The sequence below is a fragment of the Ostrinia furnacalis genome, unplaced genomic scaffold, assembly GCF_004193835.3.
Source record: "Ostrinia furnacalis isolate ACB-3 unplaced genomic scaffold, ASM419383v2 OfSCF1066, whole genome shotgun sequence".
Lineage (NCBI taxonomy): Eukaryota > Metazoa > Arthropoda > Insecta > Lepidoptera > Crambidae > Ostrinia > Ostrinia furnacalis.
In genome coordinates, this window is record NW_021131305.1 from 525482 (window position 1) to 545197 (window position 19716).

Sequence of the window (19716 nt, forward strand, 5' to 3'; positions counted from 1 at the left end):
CAGATTGTCATGATAAAATGAAATAATTACCGCAAATTAAAATGTACGACTACGAATAGTATTAAATAAATAATGTTTTTATAATGTAGAACAATAAGTCCTTTAATCCATCTACAAAAACCTTTATTTTATTTTTTTAGCATAGGCATAGACAAAATTTTTTTTTTGGAGTTATTGGTGGGTCCTGCCAGGCGGGAAAGTTAGCGTCATGCATGCTGCACTTTTGTTTTAGTCATATTTTCTAAAATTTATGTCTAACCGAATTATTTATGGTGGATTATTTGCTAATAAGTGTTAATGAATGTACAATGAGTGTAGACAAATGAAAAATAACGGCTTATCTTCTATGATCTCAAGTTGTGTGACTTCTCGTGAAAATCTAGGGAGGTAAGTCAGTTTGCAAAATGTTAAACAATTTATTTACATTACTCGAATTTACAAATCATTTGAAATAGGTGTGTTTGAGTTGAAAGTTTGAAACTGGCTTTACGTAGAATACGTACGTCGCGTTGGTAGCCATAACGTATTTGAAAAAAAAGTGAACCTACCCTATTATATAATATTATAATGTATGTTGTTTCATGAAGTGAGCGTCACGACGACAGCATTTTTGTTACACAAATGGGGGCTTCGGACCGAAACTAGGGCGAAAGTCGCTATGATAACCCTTAGGCGCAGGGTTGTCTATCATTGGTGTTAGAAAATGCATTCTAAGTTAACAGCTACCTAATGTATGAAGACATAGTTCACAGGGTAGCAAAAAACATCATTTTTAGAACACTTTGTTTGTTTCTTCTTTTCTGTTTTATCAATATTACAAATAGCCGAAAATACTGTAGTAGTACTATAGTAGTATTATATTTTTATCTCTGGCCGAATCTAGGATGAGGTGATACGACCGTACTTACCTACACAGTCAGACATAAGCACAATCATGATCTCTCACGTTTTAGATGTTGGCACTCATAACAGCTCTTCATCTGGTTTTTTTTAATCTAATTTAAATTTTCATTAAAGTTCCATCCCAAATGACATCCTTAACTTCTGTTCACTGGTAACAGCCGGCTTTAGGCAGCAACTGACCATTGTAATGGCCTTTTGACTTTCTACAAGATAACTAATCTTTGTAGATTTCTTAGCACGCGCCTGACACGTACTTGCGGCAATTTGCTAGGGAATTAAATAAGTAGGCGCTGTGAGGCGCTGTTACACACGTGATGCGTTCACGCCTTTGAATTTATTTTTGGTTAAAACAAAGTTTCATCATGCTTTCTTCGGTTATTGGTAGTTTGGTGACCTCCGCCTAAAATGTTTATTATCACGTGTACCTTAATGGGTCATTCCATCGTTTCGGGTGTTACGTTCGTACACACATATTCAACAATTTCATGTATTTTAAAATAGTATTTTAATAATGTTAGTGCCATAATCTGTCCGTTTTTAGTTGTTTCATCTAAATAATAAAGTTTGTACAGCTTAGAATGTAGGATAACGAAAATATGAGTCGAAAAATGTGCGTTTCGGGCGTTACGAGATTTTGCCTCTATGTTCTGACTGTTGCTGCATTTACTCGAAATTTAGCGAATTTTCTTAAGGAATCATACCTAAAACTTACAGGACTTCTAAAGTATGAAATTTACAAACCATGTAACATACAATCACTGTCAAATAAAACGTTTTACTATTTTTTTATAAATTTTTTCTTTGTTTCGGGTGTTACAATGGTTTTGTTTCGGGTGTTACGAGTACGAAAATTCAACGCGTTTTATCGATAAAATCGTTGTTTTATTAGTCTCTAGGTACTACAAAATAAGGAGTACAACAAATAAACACAAATAGAGCGAATTCTGGTTTAAAATTACGAAGCAGCTTTTTTTTTTAAATATACAAAGTTCAAGTTTAATTTTTCCTCAGAATATAGCGTTTTCTATTGTTTTTAGCTTGAAATAGCATTACTTTAATTTCTAATTACGATATTTATTGGAAATGTCAAACATCGACACTTTTTGGCAATACCTTAATTTTAGTGTTAAGTCAACATTTCAAAAAAGTCTTAAATTGAGAAATATGACTCCTTTTCCGATGCCAGCGCTAGTGGGAGGTCAAAGGACCCTCACAGTAATACTTTTTCACTTCTCCAAGCAATATACACACATTATCGACATATAAAAAAAATGTAATACTCGAAACGTTTCGGGTGTTACAGTTTTTAATCAAGAAAGAAACATACTAAATTAGTTTCATGCTCAGATATTAGTTAGTATTTGAAATCATTACTAACATGACCTTACTTTTACCAAATATTTTTACCCTAATCCATGTGTAAGGTACAATAATAAAACAAATACCTGTTTTTCTGTTTCGGGTGTTACATCGCCGAAGTAACAAGAAAACACACTTAAAACTTGATGATTATCAATTTTTTTGGGACTATGACGCTATCTACCAATACTATGATAAATACCCTCGAATTATATAGTGGCAAAACGTTTCACAGATTGATAGTTTTTTTTAAATCGTATTACCAATAATTAGAGAGAAAATGATCATTCAGACAGTTTACTTAAGTATAAACTTTGAAGACTAATAACTTAAAAATTACTTGTTTCTTTCAGTTTTTTTTTGTTGCACATTATAATTTGGAATGTTTACTTTCAAAATTCATTAGATTTTATGCGAAAAGAACATATTTAGTTTTTCACCCTCGGTAACATTTGTCATGGAATGACCCTTATAATAACAGAAAAAATAAAATGCCGTGAAAATCCGGTTGTGATAAAAAAAACGTTTAATAGCTACAATACAAACTCATTACTTTGCTAGATTAGTTTTTATTAGATTCTGTGTACCTACGTAGGAGTGGCAGGGTAAGATTCATTAGAGAAGGTAGTCTCATTAATGGATAGGTACCCGTATTAATGTCCGGCGGACTTACAGCTGAGAGATTTGATAAATTGTGAACTCTTAACTTATGGTAATATTTATCCCATCAAAAACAATACTTGTCAAAAAAACCAAGTCTCGCAACTCAGTTGTTCTACGGTAAAAAGTTGTGAGATCCATGTAATACCAAGTCCAGGCCAGGAAATCTTTAACGTTTTACATAAATTATTGACTTGGCCATCGCACTAAATAATTTAATTTACACGTGTTTTCATGCGATGGCCAAGTCAATATTTTTATGTAAAACGTTAAAGATTTCCTGGCCTGGACTTGGTATTACATGGATCTCACAACTTTTTACCGTAGAACAACTGAGTTGCGAGACTTGGTTTTTTTGACAAGTATTGTTTTTGATGGGATCTCATTTCTTTTTGTATTTTGTAGACAGCAGTTATGTATCTAGAAAACTGGACCGAAATTGAAAAATTTTACTCGACTTGGCGGTTGCACTACCGTGCCCCCAAATATTTTAGTTTTTCCTTGATTCATACACCAAACACTACTTATATTCCAAATTTGAAGCTTCTAGGTCTGCTAGAAGTGCCTTAGAGTTTTGATGATCGGTGAGTCAGTGAGTGAGTCAGTGAGTGAGTGAGTCAGTCAGTGAGTGACAAAATTAAGTAACTTTGACCCGTTATAATTCTTAAACTACTGGTTCAAATTGAATGAAATTTTAAATATACCGTGTCTTTACAATTCCTGCATAGCTAATGAAAATTCAGCCTTCTAGTTTTATCCACAACGAAGTTACAGGCGGTCGAAAATGGCCTGAATTGCTTCGAGAAAAGGATGGTACGGCCGTGCCGCTTTTTTGCTCGACTTGGTGGGGGCACTGCCGTGCCCCCAGATTTTTGAAATGATGCAATACATAGAGGATTTACAATTATGGCGGTTTATTTTTATTTATCCACATTTTAAGGTGTGCACTTACGGAACTACCTTATCTTTTCTGCTTTTATCGACAAAAAACTTTAGCAATTCTATACTGTCCCAATTTCACCTGCGAATCTAACGCAAGACGAGCGTCTATGTTGCATCAGTCTGTTTAAACATAAACAGATAGCCGTATGTCCGGAAATATCTACATAAATAAATAAATATCTTCGGAAAATTTCACACAGCGCCATCTAGCCCCAAAGTAAATAATTATTAAGCTTGTGTTGTGGCTAGCTTAACGGATAATTAAACTACTTACTTAAACATACTTTTTTTTAATACTATTAAACATAGTAACACCCAGACCCGTCACAGAAATTAAAATTCATCATTTCAATTTCTGCCCGGGTATCGAACCCGGGACCTCTCGGCATAGTAGTCCGTTCTGAACCACTACACCAAACGGCCGACCAAAAACTTTAGCATTCCATACTGTCCCAATTTCACCTGCGAATCTAATGCAAGACGAACGTCTGTGTTGCGTCAGTCTGTTTGCAAACAGATACTTAGTATGTCCGGAAATATCCGCATTATGGTGGACTCCCGTGACATGACCTAATTCTAATTATATTAGTCTGAATATACAGGGTTAGGTAGCTATTTATGTACTAACTAGCTTTTGCCCGCGGCTTCACCCGCGCGAAATCCGTTTATCACAGATCGTCATAAATTATAGCCTATATGTTACTCTGGGTTATAAACAATAATACTGTGAAGTTTCATCAAAATCGGTTCAGTAGTTTTTGCGTGAAAGAGTAACGTAGAGAAGTAGAATGTCAGCCCATTGTTGGACATCTCAGTGTAGAATTAAAAAAGTAGTGATTGAAAGGTCCTTCACGGACCTTGGGCCTATAGCAACGTGGGCCAGATGGAAATAATAGTAGGGAATTTAGTGCAATGATTTGTATGGAGACCCCTCCACTTTGGTATAGAAGGCTCATTTTTGCACCAGTTGTTCTTTGGGTGCTCCTGAGTGGATTTCCGTCGGTAGACATCGGGAGCCCCCCCTAGGGTAGCCTGGGGAGGGGGGGGAAGTTTCCTTCTGCCGCGCTTCACTTTAAGGCTCATATCTTCAAAACTATAGGTATTAGGGCAAGTGTGGTATCATTTTCAGATAATTCAAGGATGGCGAATTCATTTCTAGAACAAACTTTTTGCCTTTCCATACAAAAAAATTGAAATATTGAGCAATATTCACAAAAAGTGAAAAGTATTTTTTTAAATAATCGTCGATTACTTTTAAACTAGCAGATATAATCTTAAATAAAAAATATGTACTGAAAGCTACATTTATCAGGATTATAAATATATAACATTGTATAGTACTTTTTTGACAAAAAGTGGGTGAAAAAAATTCCCGAAAGGGCGCGGTACTTTTGCAAAATGGCGCCAACCTCGTGCTAGGATGCGAAATTTTGTGAATTCTTGTCATCACGATAAATATTAAAAATAGATGATATTATTACCTATACATTTTATAATTCACGCATGTATTTTATAATACCCCCTTACTTACTGTACCATACACATGCATCATAATAGTATAAACGATAATATTTATTACCTTCGTCGTAAAGTTCTATTCAATAAAATAATATGATTCTATGACGTCTTTTAAATTTGTGGATTATTCATAAGGTCTAAGGCAGGCCTGTTTGCTTGCCTATTTTGATGAGCTGAGCGGGCGGGTGGGGGGAGGGATAGCAGCGCGATGCATGTTTCTTCGCCTCCCGAACGCGCCAGTCGGAAAGAGATCGTTGACCGGGCGGTTGAAATTATGTGTTTTGCAGTTTGGATTTTACTAATGGGTGTTAAAACAAATAATTTGTAAGTACATACCATTGTGAGGTAATTATGAGAGTGAAGTGCATCGAATGTGTAGTGCTCGTGAACTAACAAACGTAATTTTAGTTGCAAGTTGGTGAAGGACTTTTTGTGACTAACAAATACATAGGTTGCATGGTTTTAAGCATGACTTCGTGTAAGCAAGATACTTTTATTACTAACTGGAAGAATTGTGTGCTTTGTCAAACACTAACTAATGAAAAGCTTGTCAGGCCTCAATGTGTCGGATATGAAGTGCTTGCCAAAAATTTGTCGGAATTCCACAAGCTTGGTCAGCTACCACATCCACTAAATGAGTCTTTGCTAGACAATATATGTGATTTAAAAAACCTTTTATGTCAAAACCAAGCTGTATGGCATAAATCATGCTATTTAAAATACAATAATACCCAACTCCAACGCGCAAAATTGCGTGTCAGCAAAAATGCTGAGTATACTCGTGTATCACCACCAATGACCCGTGGATTACAGCAAACGGCATATAACGACAAAACATGTTTATTTTGCGAATTACCTGGTACAAAGACACAGCCTCTTAATACAGTAATGAAAAAAAATTGTAATGATAATATTATACATTGCGCCACTGTATTACAAGATTTCAAGATTTTAGCAAAAGTATCAGAACGACACGATTTAATAGCATTGGAAGCGAAATATCATTTGAAATGTTATATCTATCTATATATATAAAAATGAAACCCGTTTCGCATTGTCACGGCATCACGTGTGAACGGCTGAACCGATTTCGATAATTCTTTTTTTTAAATGTTTGTGGAAGTCCAAGGATGGTTCTTACGGAAAAAAATATTAAGAAAATCTCTACGCTAAGGCGGTACGAAGTTCGCCGGGTCAGCTAGTTGAATATAAAAATAAAAAAAAATCTGTGGACGCTAAAATAATACAAAGCAACAGTATCACAAAAAAACAAGCTCTGAGTAATACATTTACAGAAATAATTGCGCATATAAATAAAACTCGAAATAACAGTGATGAAACCCCAATTTTTAGCATTTCAGAGCTCGCTGAACTTCAAGAAAAACATATGAAAGATCTCGGATTTGACTATAATGTGCACAAAACGAGGCTTAAACACAAATTGTTAGATGAGTGTCCCTACCTAATTTCATATGACAGACCAGGAATGCCAAGTCAGATTACTTTTAAGGACGATGTCTGCGTTACGGCGCCTAAAGATGAAAAAAATATTTTAACGGAAGCCTCGGCAATAGTAAGGTCCGACTTATTTGCCAAATCTAAAAACAATAGTGGTGTGGCAGAATCATTACTATCTCTTGTGACTATGATTATTTTTGGGCCAGATTCTCAAGCTGCCGATGATGATGATCATGTTTGTCTGTTTATGGCTGAGCTCCTAGCATACCATGCCATTCAAGGCCAAAAAAGAGGAGATGTAAGGAGGCATAACAAGGACATGGAAACTTCTGCTCCCATTTATCTTGCGGCTAAGTTATATGCAGAAACTAGAAAAAAATCTCTCGTTAATTGCACATATAATCTCGGTATGTCTATTTCTTATCAAAGATTGCACAGCATAATAACCGCAAAAGCTAACTCAGTTTGTGAGATGTATCATAGAGATGGAGTGGTCTGCCCACCCAAAATGAGTAAAGGGTGCTTCACTACCGCTGCGGTAGACAATATTGATCACAACCCCTCTTCGACAACAGCAAAAAGCTCTTTCCATGGCACAGCTATCACATTGATGCAGCACAAGATGCCTGATGAAGTAGGTAAGCAACTACCACTTTTAATAACTAGGAACGGCGGTATATTCCCGTGCAGGGCTCGTCTCGTACAGGTTGTAAAGTGTTAGTGTCTGCACGCATTTACTTGGATTGGACAGTGAACTAGCACCACCCTCTGCCCTAACTGTCACTTAGACACTTATCTATAGGCTGCGTAATTGTTGGTACTACTTGATACCTACTGTGTTTTACTTCTGATGTATGACCTTATTCCGACATATCTATGCTCATTGTTTATTAACAGGTTTACCCCGTGATTCACCACCAATTTCAACAGACGCTTCACAAAACAAAGTAATGCAGTTGCCATCTCATTACTCACTAGTATCACCTTGTTTTATTGACCTGAGAAAATATACATGCACACGATCAGATATTTATACCTATGATGAAGCATCTAACCCAGCAGCACCTATGGTGGAAGAAATGGAATGGCTAAACAGTACAGTGACCGAAGAATTTCGACCATGGGCAGCACATCATGCTGCAACTGATTGTAATGATGACAAGAAAAGACACAGAACAGAAATATCTCTTCTGCCAGTGTTTACAGAGCAAGCCCACAGCCCTGCAATGATGATGCACTCAATGGATGTTATAATAAAAGCTATTAAATTTCTTAATCCGGACCAAGTGCCAGTATTAGTGGCGGACCAACCACTGTATGCGTTGTTAAAACAATTACAGTATACTTCATGCGAAAAGTATGGAGAAGACAAAATATTTATAATGATGGGTGGTCTTCACATAGAAATGGCAGCTTTGAAAGTAATTGGACAGTGGTTAAAAGAAAGTGGCTGGACTGAGGCCTTGGTGGAGGCAAAAGTGACGACACAAGGTAGATCAGAATCAATGCTACAGGCATCTAACGTATCGCGTGCAAGATATGCTTATGAGGTAATAAATATTTGCCTCTGATGGTGGTTTTTATTCTAGATATTATTCCATAATACATAAACTTTTTTATAAAGTTACACATAAAATTTCTTTTCAGGTAACTGCAGCAGCTTTGTATGCTTTAATGAAGAAAGCATATCAAAGTGAATGTGAAGAACAGGAAAATGAACCACAAAAACCTTTTGACCAGTGGCATTTGGAAAATATTGCACTTTTCCCTCAATTTAAGTTTTGGGATACAGCGCTAAATCTCATGATAATCGTATTAAGATTTGTCCGATCCATTAGAAGTGGCAATTTCCCGATGTACCTCGACTCTATAAGGAAAATATTACCCTGGTTTTTCGCTCTAGACCACGTGAACTATGCAAGATGGCTTTCGGTTCATCTTCAGGACTTGGTAAACTTGACAAATAATCACCCGAAATTATTGCAACACTTTAATGATGGCAAATTCGTTGCTCGAAAAAGCAATCGAAAGTTTTCTGGAATGGCTTTAGATCAGGCACACGAGCAAATGAATGCGATATTAAAAGGAGATGGAGGTACACTTATTTTAACTTATTGTGCTTTAATTTGAACTTATTCAAATAATTATACTAAACTTAATTTTTAACACACCACAGGGATGATAGGATTAACGGAAAATTCAGATGCTCTGCTTAAATGGGTTCTCGCTGGACCTGAATTAGCAGATATGGTTTACAGTTTCGAGCATGACGTTTTGTATACCGACAAAAGTGGAATAGATGAAGACGTTAGTCATCATTCTGATACAGAAGCAAATAAAATAAAATTTATTCAAGATGTTAAATCATTGGAATCTACCATAAATAATCTAGGAAATCCTTTCCTCGAACGATCCGCTGACTTATATAATATTGACACAAAAATGATTGCCCCTCCGGAAGTCGTTGATACAGTTTTCAATATCGAAAAATGTGGTGAAGACCAATATCTTACATTTTGTAATGAAAGATTACATACTAATTCTGAAAAAAATTTGGCAGATCCTATCAAACTCAATAAATATCCACTTCTAAATACATCTAAAAACAAAAGTATGAACAAAACGAAAGCTAAGATAGGAGGTCTAAAAAACGATTGCAGTCTGTTTAGTAAACTTTATATTGCGACTTGTGAGCATAGAGCAGGTAATCTGGATGAATTTTTTGCCCACGAAAACCAAGCAAGCCCACCAGCGCTTTCGTCGATGGGTAAATTACGAACTGGCATAAAGTCAGATTTACTAAAGTCAATTACCGCTATATGTGATACTGCAACCGTTCCAAACGCCCCACATGTAACAGCAAAAATTCTTGATGGATCTGCATTAGTTCACATGCTGAGTCCTGGCCAGAGCAAGAACTTTGGTGAATACGCTGATCAAATATTTATACCATTTCTTCGGAAAGAACTTAGCAAAGTTTCTAGATTGGACATTGTTTGGGATATGTATAAGAGCGACAGTCTTAAAAATATTACCCGAGAAAAACGTGGCACTGGACAGAAAACACGGGTATCCACTACATCTAAAATACCTAAAGGCTGGGGTAATTTCCTGAGGGATAATTCAAACAAGGAAGGATTATTTCACATGCTTTCTATCGCTTGTCAATCTTTCGCAAACGACATTGACACTGGGAAAGAACTTTGTATTACGGATGGGCAAAATATTTTGACCAACATCACTCGTGACATTCAACGAATAGCCCCATGTAACCATGAAGAGGCGGATACTCGCATGATGGTGCACCTATCTGATGCTGTTGCTCAAGGCTTAAAAAAAATCATGATACGTACTGTAGATACCGACGTCGTGGTGCTAGCAGTTGCTCAGGTACAAGAATTACCCCAGCTTGAAGAGCTGTGGGTACACATAGGCACTGGCAAACACCATCAGTACCTCTCTTGCCATGATATTGCTACTACTTTAGGTAAAATCTAATCTTTCTCTACCTAGCAGATGATAGATGTTTATTTATTTATATGTTATAAAATGCAAAAAAATTACAGGACCACAACGAGCGAGAGTCTTGCCTCTGTTTCATGCCTTTACAGGATGTGACACTGTCTCTTCCTTCAGCGGGAAAGGCAAGAAAAGTGCTTTTGAAGCGTGGGAGGCCTTTCCCGCTTTAACTGAGAGTCTAGTGTCAGCGAAGGAAGGGCGAATTGAAGAGGCAATGACGATTATAGAAAAATACGTCGTTATTTTATATGACAGGTAAAGATGAATACTTATTTTTTGAACTGGATACTTCTATGTTTGGAATACTATTCTTTGAAACTGCTGGTTTTGTTTCAGATCAAGTACGTGCACAAATGTGAACGAGTGCCGGAAATATCTTTTTACAAAAAAAGACCGGCAACTCGATAACATCCCACCAACCCGGGCAGCCTTGTACCAACATTTGCTGCGGGCAGTGTATCAAGGGGTCCACGTATGGGGTCAGTTGCAACCGACTCAAAGTCTGCCCTGTCCGACTGGTTGGGGGTGGACCAGAGTCGATGGCAACTGGGAGCCTACGTGGACCGATTTACCTGCAGCTGCCCAGGCTTGCCTGGAAATGGTGAGATGCAAATGCAAAAAACAGTGCAAAGCCAGCAGCCGATGCAGCTGTATGCAGAAACAATTAAAATGTTCGCAGTTGTGCCTGTGTGCTGGTTTATGCTATAAATAAATAATTTACTTTTTATCTTGAGTTTATTACTGACATTATCTCCCGAAGAATGATAGTCAATCCTCATACTACCTTTCCAATAAATCACTGGTACATTGGTATGAAGGTTCAGGTAAAAGTATTAGTTAAAATAATAATTAAGACGTTTAAAGGAATTCAATTCAATTTCTATTAAGGAAAAAAAATGAATATATGGGCAAAAGTACATTAGGATATTCAAGTCTCAAAATGTATTTAAGCCATTTTCAACCTAAAGTCTTAACACATAGAGTTCAATATATATTGAAAAAAAAAAAAATTGGTAGCTTGATGTCCTAACGGCTCTAACTAGATACTAAAATCATAATACTTACTTGCTTAAGGACTAATTGGTATGAATTCATTCCTAAAATAAATATTTTCTTCCGATGCGTAGTAAAATTCGCCCGCTATGTCCTCAAGAAAAAATTTTTTTCACCTACTTTTTGTCAGAAAAGTACTATACAATGTTATATATTTATAATTCTGATAAATGTAGCTTTCAGTACATATTTTTTATTTAAGATTATATCTGCTAGTTTAAAAGTAATCGACGTTTATTTAAAAAAATACTTTTCACTTTTTGTGAATTTTGCTCAATATTTCAATTTTTTTGTATGGAAAGGCAAAAAGTTTGTTCTAGAAATGAATTCGCCATCCTTGAATTATCTGAAAATGATACCACACTTGCCCTAATACCTATAGTTTTGAAGATATGAGCCTTAAAGTGAAGCGCGGCAGAAGGAAACTTCCCCCCCCTCCCCAGGCTACCCTAGGGGGGGCTCCCGATGTCTACCGACGGAAATCCACTCAGGAGCACCCAAAGAACAACTGGTGCAAAAATGAGCCTTCTATACCAAAGTGGAGGGGTTCTTGCACTAAATTCCCTACTATAAAGAGCGTTAAACTTAAATTCCTCTTCATCCAGCCCCTATGATGAATGAAAGATCTAGTGAATGAAATATAAATAATAATAAATAAAATAAATAAGAAATAGTTCTTCCTAACTGCTCTGCTCCATGGAGCAGTCTATTCCTCTCTTTCCACTTTATAAGTTCAAACAACTTGTCCGCTCCCACTTACTTGTTGAGCAACGGAAGAAGTCACTGGTCTATGCAAAACCCCCACAGCGCCAACGCACGAAACACACGAAACACACACCCTAACTTGCATTTCGATATTAAAAAAACAAAAAACACCTAATAACACAAAACAACAACACAAAACACTTAGAAAACACTCAAACACCTACACCGCCACAGAAAATTAACATGTGCCTCAAAAAAAACACACTATCCTCCCAACCCAACCGACCATTTTTCAGGGCCAGACTGAAAATCAGCGCTGAGCTTGTAGCTCAGCATTATGCTGAGACTGGTACCTTTTGCTTACCTACCTACAAAAGTGTAACATAATAAGATTCAATAGTAACATCTTAAGATTCAAATTTTATTTATAACTTTTTCTTTTTTCTTTATTTCTGTGTACCCATTCACATGTACGTAATTTATTTTTTGGTGTAGCAATAAAAAAAATTTTCATTTTTCATTTTTCATTTCCACAGATTAGCTTTCAAGATCCTATCTTGTAAATTAATAATATCTATCTCATTGTTTTACCATTGAAAGGTCGCTGTACTTTTATCAGCATCTGGATGTTTCAGGGACTGTGTCTTTAGACAATGTATCAATCATCAATCAAGTCATTAAATTGTAAAGATCGAAATGTATTCATAACTAACTACATACCTACTACTTATATCTTAAACCGATATCGAGCTTTTCTTTTTATACCACTAACACAGATAATTGAATACTACTAATTAGTGGCTTCTTCTGACACAGGTGCAAATGCACTAAAAGAATGAGTCAACCTTCGTTTTTAGTTATAAGAAACTTTGGTATTGAAATAAAGTTATTTTAAATGTAGACCACTTTCTTGAAAATGGACACCATGTGTAATGTACATAGTCACAACTCGTATTTAAATAGATAGTTAGGTACTAATAAGAGGATAAATCTTCTTGGTAAGATTAAATATCCCAGTCAAGTTCCCATCTGCTTATTAACATAATAATTGACTAGATTACTTACATAACCTATCTAAAGGTCGAAGGGCCTGTGCCAAAAGCACCTATACAAATCTAGAGCGAGACAACAACATTGTTTATATCGCCATCTTACTTCGCAAAGGTCTAATGCAAGCCGGTTGCCTATTTCGTCATTCATTGCATTGCCCGACCACTTTAGCAAGACCCCTCTCACCTCACTTCCTGAAATAAATTTGCTGGTTAAAACCAAAATTACGGTTCTCAATAATTTTGGTACCAGGCTACCTGCATCTTTAGGAGGTCGATGTAGGACTGGTTTGGGTTTGCGAAACACCGGATCATAGACTTGCTTTGCATTTATGCGTCCCTAATAATAGTACAGCAGTGTAGGTAGCTAAAATGAGCTATAATTAATTCTTAGTTAAGTTTTCAATGATACTTCATAATAAAATTTTATTGGTTATTTTCCGCATACAAATGGTTTAATTCGTATTAAAATAAGATAACATAACTACACAACAACATTCTCAATGAATTAAAACTACAATAACAAACAAGCAAAGCCGTTCTTTCCAGAAGGACGGGATGCAAGATAAATAAAGTATCTACAATAAACTACTTTACCGCCTATGAATTAAAATGTAAGAAGAAACAAACAACTAAACCAACTTTATGACTACCAAAATCATAATATTACAGCATACTGTAACACCATTATACGATTGCATTTGATTCTAAACGCATTCTTAACAGTTTTCACCGCGCGCGGATCGTGCCATAAAATGGGCTCAGCGCGGTGCGCCGGCGCATTTGTCAACCAAACCTCGGCAAGACAAGTTTGAAACTACCCCTGTTTTTTAATATTTCCCGACCGTGATAAAGTGAAGTGATTGTTTTTGTTTTCGTGATTATTTTCGGAAATTGCAACTAAAAAGGTACGTTTTATGGAATAATAATTAAAAAAAGAAAAGATGAGATAAATTTTGTCATAGAGATCGATTTTGTTGACAGGTAATTGATTGTTTTTATCGCTTTTATTTATAGTTTTTATGGTGAAAGAAAGTTAGTTCAGGGCTTAGCAAAAAAACACGAAAAATCTAATTAACAATATTTAAAATGGCAATTAATAGACGCGTTTTGCTAACCTCCTAATCCGTTCAACCGAATTAATTTAATTGATTTCGATAAAAATCAAATAACAAAGAAATACCAGGTTTGAAATTATGATAATCATTAATCTATTAAAAGGTTAAACTGATAAGTTGAAACATTACTGTAGTATGCGTCGTAGGTACTACTACTATACTACTACTATTACTAGTATGTACCTACCTACCTACTACATAGTATATTACTGCTGTCTGCTGTTATGTATTCTGTAATCCAGAGTAGGGTGCTCGTACTCGTTCATACTAACAACGGCTAACTACTATACTAACTTGCTACCGGCCAGAATCGAACCCACAACCGCAGGTGGCCTTGTAGTCCGACTCGCTAACCACCAAGCCTAAAGAGGCTTCACCCGCATGCATTTTAGTAAACTTACATGAAAGTCTATAATGCGCCCTTTAAATTATTTTTGACAAAAAGTAGCTAACGCCCTTCACAAATATTACTATGAGGTCTCACAGCGCGCGTAGACGCACAGGGTGACACACGAGCCAATCACATAGCTCTATTCAACGCTGTGCGTTCGATTTGCTGCTTCACTTAAGCAAGCATCGTTTGTGAATACGGGCGTAACTCTCTAACATTAATCAAAGTACAGGAGTTTAAGTTTATTCATAAAATGGTAAGTAACAAACACAGTTACTTTCGCATCCCTACTATCCCTACTATCCCTACTCCCTACTATATATATATATAATATTATAAATGCGAAAGTAACTCTGTCTGTCTGTCTGTCTGTCTGTCAGTCTGTTACGCTTTCACGCCTAAATCACTGAACTAATTTTGATGAAATTTGGCATAGAGATAGTTTGAATTCCGGGAACGGACATAGGATAGTTTTTATCCCGGTTTTTGAAACAGGGACGCGCGCGATAAAGTTTTTCTGTGACAGACAAAATTCCACGCGGGCGAAGCCGCGGGCGGAAAGCTAGTTTATAATAATTATTAGTTATATTAAAGATAAGAAATATGAATTACGATTTACGAGTATGTTAATTATCTGTCATTAATTATCTCCAACAAGGTTCAGTTAGCGCGCGAACTTTATTAGTTTAACGATGCAGTTTTGCATTTAATACAATTATTTATTTACTATTTAACTGTTACTCTCAATATAAATTGTTTTTAACAACGTGAACGTGGTTAAGAAACAGCTCCATTTTGTAATAAGCACATCGAAATTAAATCAAACTTGTAGTGATAATAAAAGGTACAAATTATTAGGCTTGATAAAGCGATTAATAGCTTATTGTGGGAAAAGTTATTTTACGAAATTAGAGCTTGCACTCGTATAAATAAGCTCGTACTAAGTACGCCGTGACTTAGCGCTTAGGTACAAAGCCAGCGGTAGAGGGACTAGTTCCGACCAAGTGAAGTGCCAGCAGTATTATTTGATGTCTTCATTCCTTCTTTGGAAGTCAAACACACGGTGGTGTCAAACTAGACGGGATAGAAAAGCGCTTGATTCCAACGATTATTTTTGATTAGCTTAATTTTAATTCTCTGAAAATAATAAAATATCGGTGTACGTGCGTACCTAGTATGTAAAATGTAAAGCCTCATTAGCATACTTACATAAAACTTTGAAAGTTGAATGAAACTTTTACTATAATTTACAACCTAACTTACTCATTTAGAGATAAGTTTACTTCTTACTCATACAGATAAATCCACTTGACCTTTGTTTCCAAGCGACTCTATGGAATATTTGGGACTTATCAACATGTTTTGAAACATAACGGCAATTACAAAAATATAATTTGATTAGACGACGGGTCTGGAGTTCACTGGAACATCGTGTTTTGTTTTTTATTTAATTAGTCACTCATTATGTTAATGACCTCTATAATTTTGTCTGCTCCTTATCAAACTCGCGAAATTAAGTTAGCAACTAAATTAATTATATTACCAAAATAAGATCGACATCTCTAGTCTGTTAAGAAGATTAATTGGAGCCCGAATCTTGGGTTCCCTTCCCATGTAGAGCTTACTTACCTTTCCATATGCTCTTCATGTAAGTAATGCCTACATTCAGTGATCGAAGTCCTCTCAATTTTAATGTCATGAGCTAATTCTGAATGAAATGATATGAACATAATCTAATCTACCTACTACATTGTAAAGAAAGTTTAATTGATAGTAAAATAAACGTAGTGCTAATACTTACTTATGCGGGTGTTATGATGAGTCGTGCGATTGTTTAGGGAAATTCAATGCCAATCATTTCATTCCAACAATTTTGGTTAGTTGACAAATTAAATAACCGTTTTAAATTGCGTCTACTAGCTAATGTAGGTAGATATGTAAAAAATGCAACTCTCAAGGTTCAGGACTAAAATGAATGATGAGGTTTTAGAATGAAAAGTTGCGTCAGGATTATTTGTTGATGGACACCATTCATCCAAGTTTTATGTGAAGAAATAAGTTGTACATACTACATATTTTCGACGAAATCTATTTAAATATGCCATGAATGTACCAGGCGCTCATAACCCCAAACAATTCTTCCAGATGGCCCGAGTGTGCGTAATCGGCGCAGGCGCAGCTGGACTGTGCGCGGCGCGACATCTACTGTTCGAGCCCAGCGTTGGGCGCGTGGACATACTAGAGCAGGCGGCCCAGCTGGGCGGCACCTGGGTGTATACTGAGGATGTGGGCTACGATGATTTTGGGCTACCTATACATACCAGCATGTATAAAAGCTTGAGGTAAGCGAGGATTTCTTGAAAGCTTTCTTACTGCAGCTAGGTGCAAAGGGAAAATTATTTTATCTTACTAGGACCGACGATCTGGTGAAGGTCGCGGGAAGTGTCTGGATGCGGGCAGCACAGCACAGGACCAGTCGTTGGAGGCTTTTGTCCAGCAGTGGACGTCATTCGGCTGAAACGAAATGATAACGGACATAAAAGTTCATATAAGTAACCAGTGTCAGGCTTTCTTCGTTGCAATATGGCCGTCTGAACATATACAGCTGTCTCGGAAGCTCAATAAAGTGTCATCAGACTGCGGCTTTACTCAGTTTACGAAGCACAAAATGAGTTACTTACTATCCCTTTCATATCGAACAACTAAATAGATTTAGTTATGCTATCAAATTGTCTAACTTAACTTGGAGAATGATGTTTCTTTAATTTAGGACCAAGTAGAGATACTAAAGACGGATCTTAAAGTTTACACTTAAAGTTCTTAAAATAGCGAGGGGGGCAAAGATAAAAAAATTTTGTTCAGGACTTAATAAGTACCTAAGTATTTTTCATGATGTAATGACATTGCCAGTAATTAAAAATAACGAATTAAGTAGGTTTTCCTTTACCAACTTTGTAACTATCTCACTCAGTCACGTTGATAAGCCGATAGTAAAATAGTGGGGAGTAGTAGTAGGTCATCGAGATAGCTCCGAGAGTAACCTTTTTTCTGACCAGAGGCAAAATGAGACAAACGATAATTACAATGTTGCAGATGGCTCACTATTATTGGACACGTGCCTTTGAGTGATACTTTTCGCAGACGAACGATTTTAATCATCGTCCAAAGTTTAATAAATGGACTTATGACCCAAAAGAAAGATAATCTGAATCTGACTGGTAAACCCAACCACTGACCTTATTTACTGCCAGTCTTCTTCTCAAAACGTTTTCTATGTTGTGTGATAAAATTATAAATCTTCTAATAGAATTCTTGAGATTTTTGACTAAATAAAACCTGATACGGACGATCTGGTGAAGTTCTCGAAAAGAGCCTGGATGCGGGCAGCGCAAGACCGGTTTATGGAAATCCTTGGGGATGCCTTTGTCCAGCAGTGGACGACAATTGACTAAAACGAACGAAAGATCATGACGATTACTTAGCCTAAATCAAATAGAAGGTAAAATTTAGCAACACAGTATAGTAAGGATGCTTGCAATTTGAAAATTAACTATTACGCTTATTGTTATATTGGTCCTAATAAACTCTTTAATGTTACCCGTTAGCGTAATTCAATAGTAGGTAATAAAATTATGTGTCACTATCAGACGGATACTGCAAACCGATGACGTGCAATCCATACAATAGCAAGTAAACATAATGTACTATGTAAAATGGATCACAAGAGATCGGAGGTTATCAAACAAATTAATCGTTGTAAAGAACGTCTAAGTTTTCTAGAAATTGCAATAACATCTGATGAGTAAGGGGCAGGGAAATCAGTTAGGCCACTTTAAGTTACAAAAGTTTAAACAGTGAATAGGTAGGTAATTAATGCTACTGAGATAAAACTCCCAAAAGTTTAATGATAATCTTCTTTCTATCTACTCGTAGTTAGTCTAGCAAAAACTCGAGAATATTCCTGGCTGATTTAGCTGATTTTGGTTTTGAAATGTTTGTCGTAGTCCAGGGAAGATTTAAACGATGAGAAAATAGGGAAAATTGTAAGGAAAATAGTAAAAAATAATTCAATTTTCCCACATGATGGTGGTTACGAAAGTTCACCGGGTCATCTAGTTTTACATAAGATTGTTTGTAATTTCAGCATAATGGATCCGTGTCATCAATTCCTATAAAATCTATAATATGCAATAGTGACGCTATCCCTTGTCTCGGAGAGTTTTGTTATCGACGATTTACTACTGAGCGTAGTTCAAGGTGCCTTATCGATATTATTGGACTGTTACCGTGTTTGCGACGAGACGTTTATTGCAGTAGGTAGTATTTATGATGAGATAATACGAGCACAATATGCAAAGGTCAGCTGCGAGGCGATTCCGTTATAAGACAAAAGATTTGTCCTATACATAGGTACCTACTTGAGCCTATATTATGCTGCTTCAATCTAGTAATAAATGTATCTTTCTCTCTTTCTTTCTTTCTTCTTTCGTCGCCTCTTCTCTGAATAAGGGAATATCGTTAAGGATATTGGTCTGGTCTACTCCCCTAAACTAAGTACGTCAACTTTCTTCGTGGCAAGTTCTGATCTATGTTAGTCAGATTCTACCGCAATTTTTTGATTCGTTCTTCCGCTAAAGTTCCCAACTCTCTTTCCCACCGCTGCAACTCTTGTGTAGCTAGGATCTACAACTTGAACGCCAATAAAAACACGACCAGTGAAGGTCAAGATCTTCTTCAAAGTTTTTGAAAAAGAGGCTGACAATAGTGTCTGAGTTTCTTGCGCTGCTCCTTCTCAGCACTGGCCCATTTATTGTCCTGAATAGAGATGGGTAAGTGCTAATAGTTAATCCGATTAATAGCAATTGGCTAGTAACGGATTAAAAGCAGTTATTAGCCATAAATAGCCAATAATAGCCGATTTCAGATGGTAACCCTGCTATTAATGTTATACTAATGATTAAACATATCCCTTCATAGTTTTCAAATTTAGCACTTGAAATTTGGAAGGGACGTAGCTTAGGTACCGTAGAGGTGCATTAAG

General features: G+C 36.3%; 1 protein-coding gene across 3 annotated transcripts in view; it reads left to right on the top strand.

The window, feature by feature from the left end:
- Positions 1-187: 187 nt before the first annotated feature.
- The window catches only part of Fmo-1 (Flavin-containing monooxygenase 1), a 30986-nt gene continuing 11457 nt past the window's right edge, over positions 188-19716 (top strand). For 2 of the 3 annotated variants that reach the window (XM_028302033.1, XM_028302035.1), the window contains exons 1-2: positions 188-387; positions 16821-17017. In XM_028302033.1, the coding sequence (XP_028157834.1) occupies positions 16821-17017 (197 nt within the window). In that variant the 5' untranslated portion in view covers positions 188-387. Of the gene's footprint in view, positions 388-13938; positions 14075-16820; positions 17018-19716 lie in introns of those variants that run through there. The other variant, XM_028302034.1, reaches the window with a different exon arrangement.